Source organism: Vipera ursinii, assembly GCF_947247035.1.
Source record: "Vipera ursinii genome assembly, chromosome: 3".
Lineage (NCBI taxonomy): Eukaryota > Metazoa > Chordata > Lepidosauria > Squamata > Viperidae > Vipera > Vipera ursinii.
In genome coordinates, this window is record NC_139516.1 from 29,207,235 (window position 1) to 29,220,878 (window position 13,644).

The window sequence follows — 13,644 nt, forward strand, 5'->3', positions numbered from 1 at the left end:
TAGAGATGCACTTGAATTGAACTTGATTCCTGCAGTTTTCTTGGCAGTGTTATAGAAGTGGCTTTTCATTATTGCTTTCTTATTCTTAATTTAACCTACTTCTTTGGAATTTTCTAGTTAATTCATGTAGGAGAGTGCCCTCTGAAAAAAGGCAAGGTTGACTAGCTGTTTTCAATTGACCTTGCCTGGCCTTGACCTTGTAAGCTAAATTGGGTCAGGCCTGTTTAGTACTTGAATGGAAGACCACCAGGGTATTTATGCTTTCATTTTTTTAAAAAAAATCCCATTTAAAAGTTTAAAATGCTCAAGTTTGTCCATGTGCACGTATCATTTTAATAAACCTTGTTTTGTAAGCATAGCTGCTCCTAGAGATATTAACTAAAAGTTTGGAAGGAAATAGAGGGCCTTATAAGACTTTTAGGTTCTGTGCAGCCCTGTAATGTCTAACAAAGAAAGCATTACTGTTTTTCACTGCATGATCAGTCAAAAGAGGACTGTTTTACATCTGTTGCTATGTGAGCTTTGGAAAGAAGTTAATGCAATTCACATCACTCTTAATTTTTGCCACCTTGTTTGTGTCCATGCAGAAACATGGTCGAGGTCAAGTACTCTTTGACCTGGTCTGTGAGCACCTTAACTTGCTGGAGAAGGATTATTTTGGACTCACGTTCTGTGATTCAGATAGTCAGAAGGTATGTTGGGCTGGTTTAAATAAAGTTTGTGGTTTGCCTATTTCAGATGTGGTTATGTAGGATTTCCTCTTAATGTGCTCTCATACTTTTTTCAGAATTGGCTGGATCCTTCTAAAGAAATAAAGAAACAGATTCGCAGTGAGTAGTTCAAAGCATGGATATTTAAGACTTCTCAATCTGGAAATCATCATTCAAAAGTATATAGTCAAGAACTTAATATAAAGCACATTGCATAATAAGATCACTGCGTAAATTATTAACATTCATTTGAAATGCTTTAGACTACGAAATTACAATGGTTTTACTGGCTGTTGAAATACACTACTAATGAATGAGATGTTTCTGGGCCTCTGTATGTATTTCAGATGAATTTCCACTACCAATTTTCTACCAGGTAGACTAGGAATAACTGACAGAACTAGATTTACTCTGCCTGAGGAGAGAGGCTTTCTGAGTCTCTGGCTCTCATTTTCCAGCCCTGCTGTGTTTGCATTTAGAGATCAATTCTTCAGAGAGTAATTCTCATTTTTTTTTAAAAAAAAGCACAGAATTCTTGTCAGCCCCATCCCCTTTTTCCAATTCATCAGAAATGAAGGATATATCCATCCCACCGGGTAGTACTGTGCATTCAAGCGATTCCATTTGCAACCTTTAGAGATAGAAAAGATCCCAAAATTGTTCTGGCAGGGTTTCTTTTCTACCAACTCCATAAAATGATCTCCATGAAACCCAAGTGTGTTACACAAACTTCATGAAGCACAGTTTTGCTTCACAAAAGTAAAGCAAATAATGTTTCTGATATTTGTGAGCAAGAGGGTCTCTCTCAGGTTTGTATCTTAGATTTTTAAGAGCTGGCAAAATACCTCTTAGTGACTTTTTCTTCAAAAATAGCTAGCTATGGGATAGGTTTGTAATGCAGCGTCTTGAAGAGATGTTGCTGGAGGTCTTTCCCCAACAGCAGGCTCTCTTGAGGATTTGAGCTTGTTACCATGGCAACACCATAGTCACTGTCTGTCTGTACAGCAGAGACTCTTTTGCTTATTGCAAACCTTAAAAGGCAAGCATACCTGCTGTTTGCCTCAGCCATTAAGATCCAGGAAAGCAGAAATCTCCACTAATTCTGAGGAGTGTGTCTTTTTAAAGTCCTTTATAGCTTCCTTAGAGATTTAGAGTAAAGGGGAATGTGAGGCAACTCAAAAAAAGAAATAAAAACCACATGTGAGAGAGGCAATCAAAGATGCATCATCACCTAAACATGTGCCCTAATATTTTTCCCTTTTCTTCTCTCTCTCACTTATTTAGGTGGCCCCTGGAATTTTGCCTTCACAGTCAAATTTTATCCACCAGACCCAGCCCAACTCACAGAAGACATCACAAGGTAAGTAAAAATGTATCTGTCTTGGCCAATTCTTACTCAACTCTCTTAAAAGGAAAATAGTTGAGTTCACACACTAATGAAGTCATAGTTTATTTTATCTGTGTGGAGCAACTCTCAAAAGTTGGAAATACACAACATGCCATGCCAATTTGTGTTCAGAAAAACTTCCTGTCTCTCCTTATTCACTCCCTCAGAAGTATTCCAAGAACTAATTGAAGGGGAACAAAATAACATGACGATTTCCCAGGGTATTGTTCCTACTGCTAATATTGGTCATTGGAAAGAAGGAACATTCTTCCAGAAGCAATAGGTTGGCCTTAATAATATTACTCCAGTCATGTTGGGAGCGCTGAAGCACTTCCGGATTGAAAGGATTAGCCAGTGACATACTGTTGCCTGGGGGATGCACAGTTGGGGGCTCCTTTCATGTCCCTGTTAAGTGGTACCCAGTGCTTTTTTTGTAAAAGAAAAAGGTGCCGGAACTCACATATGTCATACAACCCGCCTTGCCTACCCTACAAGGTTCCATCCAAAGAAGGTGCCGGAACTCCCTTCTGAGCGTTCTATGAGAAAAAAAGCCCTGGTGGTACCCATCTATCTACTTGTGGTCTCCTGCTTTCAGACTGCTGGGTCGGCAGAAGCTGGAGCAAGTGACAGGAATTCACCCTGTCCTGTGATTAGCAACTGGGTCTCAAACATGAGCCTGCTGATTGTCAACTCAGCATTCTAACCACAGGAGCCACCTTGCTCTTTGTCCTAATAATCATTTGCATTCTTGGTGTTGAAGGGGAGGGGAAGTTTGGATCAGAGACCTTGGTGCTGTTTCCTGATTGGCTGCCAAATGGAGGTAACTTGTTTTGCAAAAAGCCTTCATTGTATTATTAATTCCCTGTATTATTAATTCCCTGTATAGTCCATCACCTAAATATTGTGGCCTTACTTAAATGATACCATTTTTAGTCACATAAGATTAATTAAAACTGGATGTTCATTAAGTTTCTGGTGAGCTTTGTTGGCTTTCCCTCACTTCAAGCAGATTTCGAAATCTAAGTTATTAAAATTCAGAATTCTGATTGCTGAGTTTATCAGATTCCCCAGAAGACTATTTTGTAAAATGGACATGCTGTAATTAATGGTGGACTAGTAGTTAAACAAGCTTGTCTGGAAACATGATCATCTCTTGGCTGCTTACTTTTCTTGTGGACATTTCAATTTTCTGATCTCTTCCTATCCTTAGGTATTACTTGTGCCTGCAACTCCGAGCAGATATTATCAGCGGACGTCTACCATGTTCTTTTGTAACACATGCACTGTTAGGCTCCTATGCTGTGCAAGCTGAACTGGGAGATTATGATACTGAAGAACATGTTGGCAATTATGTTGGTGAACTACGTTTTGCTCCAAATCAGACCAGAGAATTGGAAGAGCGTATTATGGAGCTACATAAGACTTACCGGTGAATATATTTTTACCTACTACTGCTAATATCAAGACAAAAAAAGTTTTAGAAAGATTTGCATAACCTATATTTTCCTATATTTATCATAAAAAATCCTTTTAAACAATTGTAGGGCCTTTTGCTCATCAGTGTTTAATTTTCATATTTATTACTTTTCTTTCTGTCTTATTTTATCTCTAAAGGGGCATGACACCTGGAGAGGCAGAGATTCACTTCCTGGAGAATGCCAAGAAACTTTCAATGTATGGAGTTGACTTGCATCATGCTAAGGTATTCTTAGTGAAAAGATGGAGTTTTGAGGACATATAAAATCCTGGATTTTTCTGAAGCAATATTTATTCCTTTTTTAAAAAGACTTGCTTAAATTATGCAGCATCCATTTATACCTATGTGTTCTTTCATTTGAGATACTGTGCTTAAACATAAAATATTACTTTGTCTTGTGACAAATTCTGTAGAAGACATTGCTTCATTTAAAATTAAATTGTATGGTTGCTGTCATACAGATAGCTATTTTGATATCTAAGGGCAATAATTTAGAAATTGAATTTGGTTTTAAAAAGATCACAGTATTTTGCAACCTTGCTGTGGAATATTTTCAGTAAGAATGGACTGAAAAGTGGAAATTTTATTTTATGAAAGATTTAAAGAGAAACCTAGAAACATATTATAATTTGAAAAAGCCCCATTATGGAATCTGTTCATTTATTTTTTGCATATTTTGTATTTCCTGTCCTCTCTGTTTCTTAGATTTTTCTCCTTTCCTTTCTGTATTAGTTTTTGCATTATTCCCTTACATTTGGCTCTGCAACAAAGAAGTTAATTCTGAAGCCATTTCCCATTAGTGAGATTAAGATTTATACACACTTGGAGGGAAAAAAACTTGTGATGGGGAAGCTGCTTTAGTGGAGCATTGTAGTAAGTGGAACTGTGCAGCTATGTCTGGAAATGAAAAGAAGCAGCCACGTAAAGCTGCAAGCATTTGAAATTATAAAAAATATATATGTCAAGCAGTTTAATGCCCTATTCCAAGGGTAGGCAACCTTGGCTCTTTTATGACTCATGGACTTCAACTCCCAGAATTCCTGAGTCAGCTATGACTCAGGAATTCTGGGAGTTGAAGTCCATGAGTCATAAAAGAGCTGAGGTTGCCTGCCCCTGCCCTATTCCAAAGAATTATTTCCTACCTAATATATCCCTGATATTTTTTCCTGGAGAATGGAATGGAATAGAATAGAATAGAATAGAATAGAATAGAATAGAATAGAATAGAATAGAATAGAATAGAATAGAATAGAATAGAATAGAATAGAATAGAATAGAATAGAATAGAATAGAATAGTTGGAAGGGACCTTGGAGGTCCAATCCCCTGCTGAGGCAGGAAACTCTATACCATTTCAGACAAATGGTTGTCCAGTATCTTCCAAAGTTGGAGCGTTTACAACTTCTGGAGGCAGGTTGTTCCACTGGTTAATTGGTCTAACTGTCAGGTAGTTTCTCCTTAGTTCTAGGTTGCTTCTCTCCTTGATTAGTTTCCATCTGTTGCTTCTTCTCCTGCCTTCAGGTGCTTTGGAGAATAGCTTGACTCCCTCTTCTTTGTGGCGGTCTCTCAAGTATTGGAAGACTGCTATCATGGCACCCCTAGTATTTGTTTTCATTAAATTAGATATACACAGTTCCAACAAACATTTTTTGTATGTTTTAGTGTTCTTGGTACAATCCACAGCTCTCAAACCTTTTAAGGATCAGCCAGTATTTTCTTTCTCTAGTTTTTAATATACAATAATGCTAACTTATATGGGTGTAAATTGTGGTCCGCTTGGTATTTAAGTGGGAAATGTGTTGATTTGTCCTTACTCTTAGATGCATTAACCTTGGTTTTTTGCCTGTTTAAAATTGCTTTGTACTGGCAGATTTCTGTGTATTAATGTTTTCCTCTCTTGCCCAGGATTCAGAAGGCATTGACATCATGCTGGGTGTTTGTGCCAATGGCCTTCTCATATATAGGGACAGGCTAAGAATAAACCGTTTTGCCTGGCCCAAGATTCTCAAGATTTCATACAAAAGAAGTAACTTCTACATCAAAATTCGACCTGGCGAGGTAAGCATTTCCACAAAAAAAAAGATTTTTTTTTTAAAAAAGGAGAGAATAAAAGAAAAATTCCTTTTCATCCTGTAATACCTGATTTCCTGGCTGAGACTGAGGAGCTCTTTCTTCCCCTCCTTTTGGGTTCATTATGCAGATTATCATTTTGAAGAAAAAGGTTCTTGTGTCGGTTGTTTTGGGCATAATGGAACAATGCCAGCCACTCCAGCTTTTGTGATTTACTTTATATTGGGGGCAGGAGTAATTAGCCTCAAAAAAAATAGTAACAAGTGATCATATGAAGACTAAAACTACACCACACTTTCTGTATTTCAGAGAACTCATCTATACGCTATCCTTGCCCTAGTGCAGGGGTCTTCAAACTTGGCCCTTTTATGACTGATGGACTTCAACTCCCAGAATTCCTCAGCCAGGCACGCTGGCTGAGGAATTCTGGGAGTTGAAATCCATCAGTCATAAAAGGGCCAAGTTTCCAGGGGTCTTCAAACTTGGCCCTTTTATGACTGATGGACTTCAACTCCCAGAATTCCTCAGCCAGGCACGCTGGCTGAGGAATTCTGGGAGTTGAAATCCATCAGTCATAAAAGGGCCAAGTTTGAAGACCCCTGCCCTAGTGCTTAGAGCAGGGGTGTCAAACTGCCGGCCTGTGGGCCAGATGCATCATGCCGAAACCCGCACCCATCCCAGCTCCGGCAATGGGGAAAAAGTCACGATACGTCGTGACACGTCATGTGACGTTGCGAATTTTACACCCTTGGCTTAGAGGGTTACATTTTTGGAGAGTAAATCCTTCCAAGGGAGCCTCTGTCTCAGTAATAGCCTGCTACTAATGCAAGCTGAAGCCTGATTAAGGTGATTTTATGGAAAGATCACCTTATATTCCTTCTTCAGTAAACATGCTGATTTATGTTGAAGCAGCACCTCACTGGTACCCGCAGGTTTTCAATTGGCCTACAGTAGAACTGTTCCTCCCATCCAGTTGCTGGGCTTGTTCTGTGCCTCCACAGCTATTTCCATGGTGGCTGACATAAAGATCGGATGCCTAGCAAACAATGTCCACCTTTTGGAGGGATGGGTATAGCCAGTAGATCTTCCGTGACATTGATATTCACATTGGAGATACACCTGTCAGTAGTTTGCAAGAAATTAGGTCAGTTATATAATTGTTTATAAAGCTCCTCCTGTTCAGAACTCCATTCCCTAGGCGGCAAAAGAATCCAAAGTTGTAGGGAGCAGCAGGAATCCTAAACAGAAGGACAAACTGATCAGCCTGCTGTCCTTTTGGGACTTAAAGGAAGCCACCTTTCCGCAGTGATGGTTTATTATATTTGATTTGATTTGATTTTGATTTTATTAAATTTATATGCCGCCCTTCTCCCTGAGGACTCAGGGTGGCTCACAATCATAAAAATTAAAAAACATAAAGTAAAAAATTTTAAAAAAAATTGTGATAGGCTTCAGTTTCCCCGTCCTTCAAAGGAAAATAAGGAACTGTGAGAGGAGCTGTGAAAGTCCTAGAAGAGCTTTGTTTTCATTTTATTTGTCCACCACTGGGAGAACTAGACCATTTTACTGACCTTTTTACTTTTCCTCTGCACCCCACTTACTTGCTATTGTCAGTCTCTTTGGTTCCATTGTTCGCTGGGTTCTGCAGCCTCTACCCCAATTAGCTTCTGCTGTTTTGGCAGCAAATTTGTCCGGTTCTCCACAGAGGTGTAGTGAAAGCAGTGCATTTAGGACTGTGGTTTAGGTAATGACGTCTTTCTTCCAATTTGGGGGGCAAGAAGAAAACACATGGACATGAGCATGTGTGTGGAGCAGCACAGAGAGCCTCGTGGTATTCCTTGCTGCACAGCTTGTGGTTGGCCGATTATTCTTGGTTTTTGTCTTTTCCTGTGTTTTCAGTATGAGCAGTTTGAGAGTACCATTGGTTTCAAGCTGCCCAACCATCGCTCAGCTAAGAGACTCTGGAAGGTTTGCATTGAACATCACACTTTTTTCAGGTGAGAAAAAGGAAAATTAAAGAGTTGAGGCTCCACGGTGAAGTGTTACAAATAAGATTGAGAAATGTGAGTGTGGAACTTCAGATACTTTCTAGGACATCCCTGTATTAGTTTCCCGTTTAAGCTACTTTGAACTCCTTTAAACAGATGAACATTCCCACCAAGAAAATTTTCAACCAGACAGATTGCAACGTATTCAGTAATTTTTTCATTTTATCAATATTGTAATTGGGCAGCAAACATATAGAGATATTTTGGGAGCTGCAAACAAATAACTCCATAATTGTACTAGATTTGAACTTTATAATGTTTTCCTAGCCAAGAATTAAATTTAGTTATCTCAAGAGCACTATGGCAAAGTATTAAGGGTCATTCCCCTAATTTATATGCAGACTATGCCCCATCTCTCCTATAAATACATCTTTATTTTCAGCTCTGTTATTCTGTTTCAGCAAGTGGTAATACCTGGATAACATTAATTTGGTTCAGGAATTAAACAGGGTCAGATCAGACTAGATCTTCAGTGAATAGCAGGGCTGTTGGCTAGACGGGGAAGTTGAAAAACATCCTAGAAGAAGATGATGACAAACTATTTCTATGTTTTTGCTAAAAAAAGAGAAAACCCTACGTGGATGTATCTATGAGGGAGACTCTGTACTTTTTTATTGCATGTGTGTGATCGAAAACAATCTGATGGCGCATAATCTTTATTGCATCATGTGTCAGGATCCAGCTTGGCGTGTAGAGTAGTTTTAAGATTTTGAATCTAATTTTAAAAACTTCCTTCAGGGCTTTATACAAACTCCATATTTGTGCTGTTAAAATAACAGATGTTTGGAAGCAGATGCTATCGTATTAGCACAGCCTATAACAGTGGATATATTTATAGAAATACAGTATAAATTATCTTTCCCCAAAAGCTGTATCAGCAGATAATAGCATACAGAACCAATACAATGGGTTCAAATGAGACCTATTTACAAATGTGGCCTTTGTTCCACATCCCTTTCCAGGAAAAAAAAGCAATTGGGAGAAATGAGTATGAACTATTTGTTTTCAAAGCACCGTTTATTGAACTAAGTCCACTTTGCTATTTTAGAAAGATTATATAGATTATCTTTGTTTTCTGTGGCTCATACAGTTGTTTAGTACGCTGCTCAAATGCATAACTTAAATGATAATTATGTTTACTAATTGAATGCTTTGATTTTTCTTGCAACAATTGCAACTAAAATGTAAAATTCTATATTTTTTGTATCAATTTGATGAAATGGCAAAAAATAAAGTTTGAAAACAGAAGAATCCAGCAACATGACAATAAAGCAAGAGATATATATTTTGGCCTTGGTACATTCCACATATTCATAGTTTAAGAAAAAGACCTAAGGAAGAAGGGAAAAAATGGAGACTGCCAGTGAGCAGTAGCGGATTGAAGATGGCACTTCAAGAGCAGAGCAAATGGCCATGGGAGAAAGGGGAGCCAGTGAGTGGATCAGCTCCTTGGAACATCTTTCAAGGTCAAAGAGAGTGCTAGGATTATTTCTTTGCTCCATTCAGAGCCCCTCTGCAAAGAAATTGTGAAATTGTGATCTCGAAAGGATTTGAGAGCTCAGTTGTGGGTGGGGGAGAAATCATCCTGCCTAGGTTATGGTTCAGCACCTTCAAATGGACACTGAATTCTCCTACTTCAAATACTTTAGGAAGTTGCTTAATAATGATTTTCTGGTTCTTAAGAACCTCTGAGAACAATATTCATCATGCCAGGAGAATTTCCTTCTACTCTAGATGAAGGACATTTTGTGTAACTTTAAAGATGAAAAAGAAAAACTAAATTTTTGAACAACAACAAAAGGGAGGGATGAAAATGTTGATTTTGGCAAGTTAAAGGACTAAATGGATTTGAAGGAATATTTCCTATGGGATGTTTAACATTTTATAAAAGAATGTTTTAAGATTTTAAAATTAATTGTAAAAAATCCTTCTGTGAGAAAGTTGTTTATTGGAAAATAATCATATAACAGGGGACTTTGAAGGTTTGACTAGAGGGAACAGAGAGAACTAAAGGTCACAATTAAAAGAGAAGATGACCATTAAATACTGTAAAACAATATTATTTGACTATAGAAGAAATTAAGGCTGTTTGGGAACAATATACTCAGAATTTACTTACAATACTGTTTGATACTATAAAAATGGATATGAAACTGGCTATAGAAAAAAAACAGATTTTGTTAGATAAAACAAATTTGAATGTGGAGATGAAAATGCATGTAAAAGTGTCAGACTACAAGAGTGGTATGGAAAAGGCTACCACAATAGATATACATTTGAACCAGTCAATGTCTTAATAACTAAAGGGGACATACAAATAATAAATCAGAAAAATGATTTGGAAAGCTTTTCTTATTTCGGATTTACAAAGATGATTTCCTGGAAAGGAAAAAAAACCAAAGAGAAAATGATATGGGAGAAAATGGCAAGAAGGTGACAAGCAACAGGGAGAAAGCAGAACTACTTAACTGGTTTTTTGCATCCATCTTTACACAAAGGGGAAAAAACAGTCCAACCTATCAAAAACATTACTGTAAAAAACAGATTAGAAACACAAGTTAAGATAGGCAAGAAAATGATAAGTGAGCACCTGTCCACCTTAGATGAATTCAAATCACCAGGACCAGATGGATTACACCCCAGACTTCTGAAGGAGCTGGCAGATGTGATCTCAGAACCACTGAACTATATCTTTCAAAGATCCTGTAGCACTGGGGAACTACCAGAGGACTTGAAAAGAGCTGATGTAGTTCCCATCTTCAAAAAAGGAAAAAAAAATGGATCCAGGAAACTACTGACCTGTCAGCCTGACCTGAATACTTGGGAAGATTCTGGAAAATATAATCAAGCAACAAATCAGTGAACACCTAGAGGCAAACAAAGTCATTACCAAAAGCCTATATGAGTTTGTCAAAAACTGATCATGCCAGAAAATTTTTATTGCATTCTTTGACCAGGTGAAAAAATTAGTGGACCAGAGGAATGCTGTGGATATAACTTACTTGGACTTCAGTAAGGCATTTGATAAAGTAGACCACAACCTACTACTTGATAAGATAGAAAATGTGGGTTAGACAGCATCACCACCATATGGATTTGTAGCTGACTGACTGATCATACTCAGTGTCTGGTCCTCAATGGAATTGTATCTACGTGGAGGGAAATGTGTAATGGGGTGCCCCAGAGCTCTGTTCTGGGCCCAGAGCTCTTCAACATCTTCATCAATGATTTGGATGAAGGGATAGATGGGGAACTCATCAAGTTTGCAGACAACACCAAGCTGGCAGGAATAGCCAGGACTCCAGAAGATAGGCTTAAGATACAGGAGTATCTGGACAGACTTGAACATTGGGTGCTATCTAACAAAATGAAATTCAATGGTGAAAAAAGTAAGGTTCTACATTTAGGCAAGAAAAACTAAATGCACAGGTATAGTATAGGTGGTACCTCGCTCAATAGTAGTAACTGTGAGAGGGATCTTGGAGTCCTAGTTGGACAATCACTTAAATGTAAGCCAGCAGTGTGCTGCAGCTGCCAAAAAAGCCAACATAGTGCTAGGCTGCATTAACAGAGGGATAGAATCAAGATCACGTAAAGTGTTAATACCACTTTATAACACCTTGGTAAGGCCACACTTGGAATACTGCATCCATTTTTGGTTGCCACAATGTAAAAAAGAAGTTAAAACTCTAGAACAGGGGTGTCAAACTGCCGGCCCACGGGCTGGATGCGTCATCCAGAAGCCGTGCCCACCCTATTGCCGGCAATGGCAAAACCACTCCAATATGTTGTGTGACATCACGTGACGTTGCAAGTTTGACATGTCTGCTCTAGAAAGAGTGCAGAGAAGAGCAACAAAGATGATTAGGGGACTGAAGGCTAAAACATTTAAAGAATGGCTGCTGGAATTTGGTATGTCTAGTTTAATGAAAAGAAGGACTAGGGGTGACATGATAGCAGTGTCCCAATATTTCAGGGGTTACCACAAAGAAGAAGGAGTCAAGCTATTCTCCAAAGCACCTGAAGGCAAGACAAGAAGCAATGGATGGAAACTAATCAAGGAGAGAAACAACCAGTGGAACAACTTGCCTCCAGAAGGTGAATGCTCCAATACTGGAAGTTTTTAAGAAGAGACTGGACAACCATTTGTCTAAAATGCTATTAGGTTTCCTGCCTGAGCAAGGGGTTGGACTAGAAGACCTCCAAGGTCCCTTCCAACTTGATGATGATGATGATAGGAAACCAACTTGCAGGACTTTGATGGGATTAAAGATCAAGCTTTTTAAAAGTAAACTGTATATATTGTGGTTCCTGGTAGCTATTAATGAAATTTCTTTTTGATCAGGACTCAATGACAAGATTTTAAAGATCTGTTTATATATGCGGATATATTCCTTTTGCTTTATTTCTTAGTAATGTTGATTTATAAAAGACATTTATTTGAAGTCAATATGTATATGTTAGTATTTTTAGTTCTTAATAGATAGTAGCTGATTAGAACTGAGTGATGAGTTTTTATAACTGAATTATTAATGAGAGAATTTTCTAGTATTTCTTAATTGAATACTAGAAAAGGCATCAAGTTACTGAAGTTGTTTATACTTCTCTGGAGGAAGTGGGGAGTTGTCTTTTATATATCCTTTTTCTTTTCTTTTTTCTATCTTTGCATTTTTCTTTTCTTTTTTATATTTTTCTTAGTTTGAATTAGTCTTTTATCTTTCCATTGTAACTTTTAATAAAATTATTATGGAAAGAAGAAAAAGGGAAAAGCTAAGTAACTCCTTGCATAAAAATTTGGTCTTTAGGTATGGGGTCTCATTTACTGAACTACTGCTACTCCAGCAATTTTTTTCCTTTTTTTCAAATAGTCTTTATTACTATCCTCTTGATATATTTCTGATTCTGAAACAGAAAATTTGTTTAGTCTGAAATAAACTTTCCTGCTATTTTGTATGTTTGCCCTGTATGTGTAGGTGTTATAGTAGTTAGATAAAAAATTCCTTTTCGTGGGATGGTAAGAATTTTCAGTGTTGCATTCCATTTGGCCACAAATTATCAAATAAATTGAAATAAGAAAAGGTTCTGTTATATATAAGTTTCCTTATAAATAAAAATGTTATAAGCCTCTCTAAAGAGTGGAAAGCACAGTCAATCAGTGAGATAAGAAGATTCAGTTTTTTAGAATGAATAATAGATATCTAGGAAGCTGACATAGTATAGCTATATTGTCTTGAGACATAAGAACTTTTTAGACTTTGTAGAGAAATTAATAGGTGACCAAAGAAGTAGAATTCTTAGATTGCATCTTATCAAACTGCAATAATCATGATAGGAATTGGAAGACTCATAAAACTAACCCACAGGAAAAGTTTGCAGCTTTTTCCTCCCAACTTCCTGGAACATTTAAAAGCAATGTTTCTCTTTCCTGCATTTTGGAACACAAACTAGATATCTATCATCTCAGGGTATTTAAAAGAGGCTCAAAGAGCCTCAAGAGCCTTGGTGGAGCAGTGGGCTAAGGCCTCCTTAAGTAACACCAGCTGCCTGCAATTAGTGCAGGTTCGAGTCCCACCAGGCTCAAGGTTGACTCAGCCTTCCATCCTTCCGAGGTAGGTAAAATGAGGACCCAGATTGTTGGGGGCAATAAGCTGACTTTGTAAAAATGCCGCTGGGGGGGGGGGCGGCGAAAGCCCTAATAAGCAGGCATATACATAGAATGAAGGCTATTGCTAAGCACATTGATTTGTGCTTCTTAGATTGTAAGCCGCCCTGAGTCTTCGGAGAAGGGCGGGATATAAATGGGATTTTAAAAAAAATCTTTGCAAGGCAGAATGAAAGATACATACATTAAAACTGTAGCTTCAAAAAGTGACTGGAAACTCAAAATGCTATATTAAAAATGTGGTCCCTAAAAATCACTATAGATGATACATAGAACTTACTTATATCATTG

General features: G+C 37.8%; 1 protein-coding gene across 9 annotated transcripts in view; it reads left to right on the forward strand.

Moving 5' to 3' along the window:
- Positions 1-13,644, forward strand: part of EPB41L1 (erythrocyte membrane protein band 4.1 like 1) — a 193,665-nt gene that overhangs the window by 142,790 nt on the left and 37,231 nt on the right. For all 9 annotated transcript variants that reach the window (XM_083358648.1, XM_083358640.1, XM_083358647.1 and 6 more), the window contains 7 exons: positions 588-692; positions 788-830; positions 1,995-2,070; positions 3,308-3,526; positions 3,712-3,799; positions 5,479-5,631; positions 7,543-7,640. In XM_083358648.1, coding sequence (XP_083214774.1) covers positions 588-692; positions 788-830; positions 1,995-2,070; positions 3,308-3,526; positions 3,712-3,799; positions 5,479-5,631; positions 7,543-7,640 — 782 coding nt within the window. The remainder of the gene's footprint in view (positions 1-587; positions 693-787; positions 831-1,994; positions 2,071-3,307; positions 3,527-3,711; positions 3,800-5,478; positions 5,632-7,542; positions 7,641-13,644) is intronic.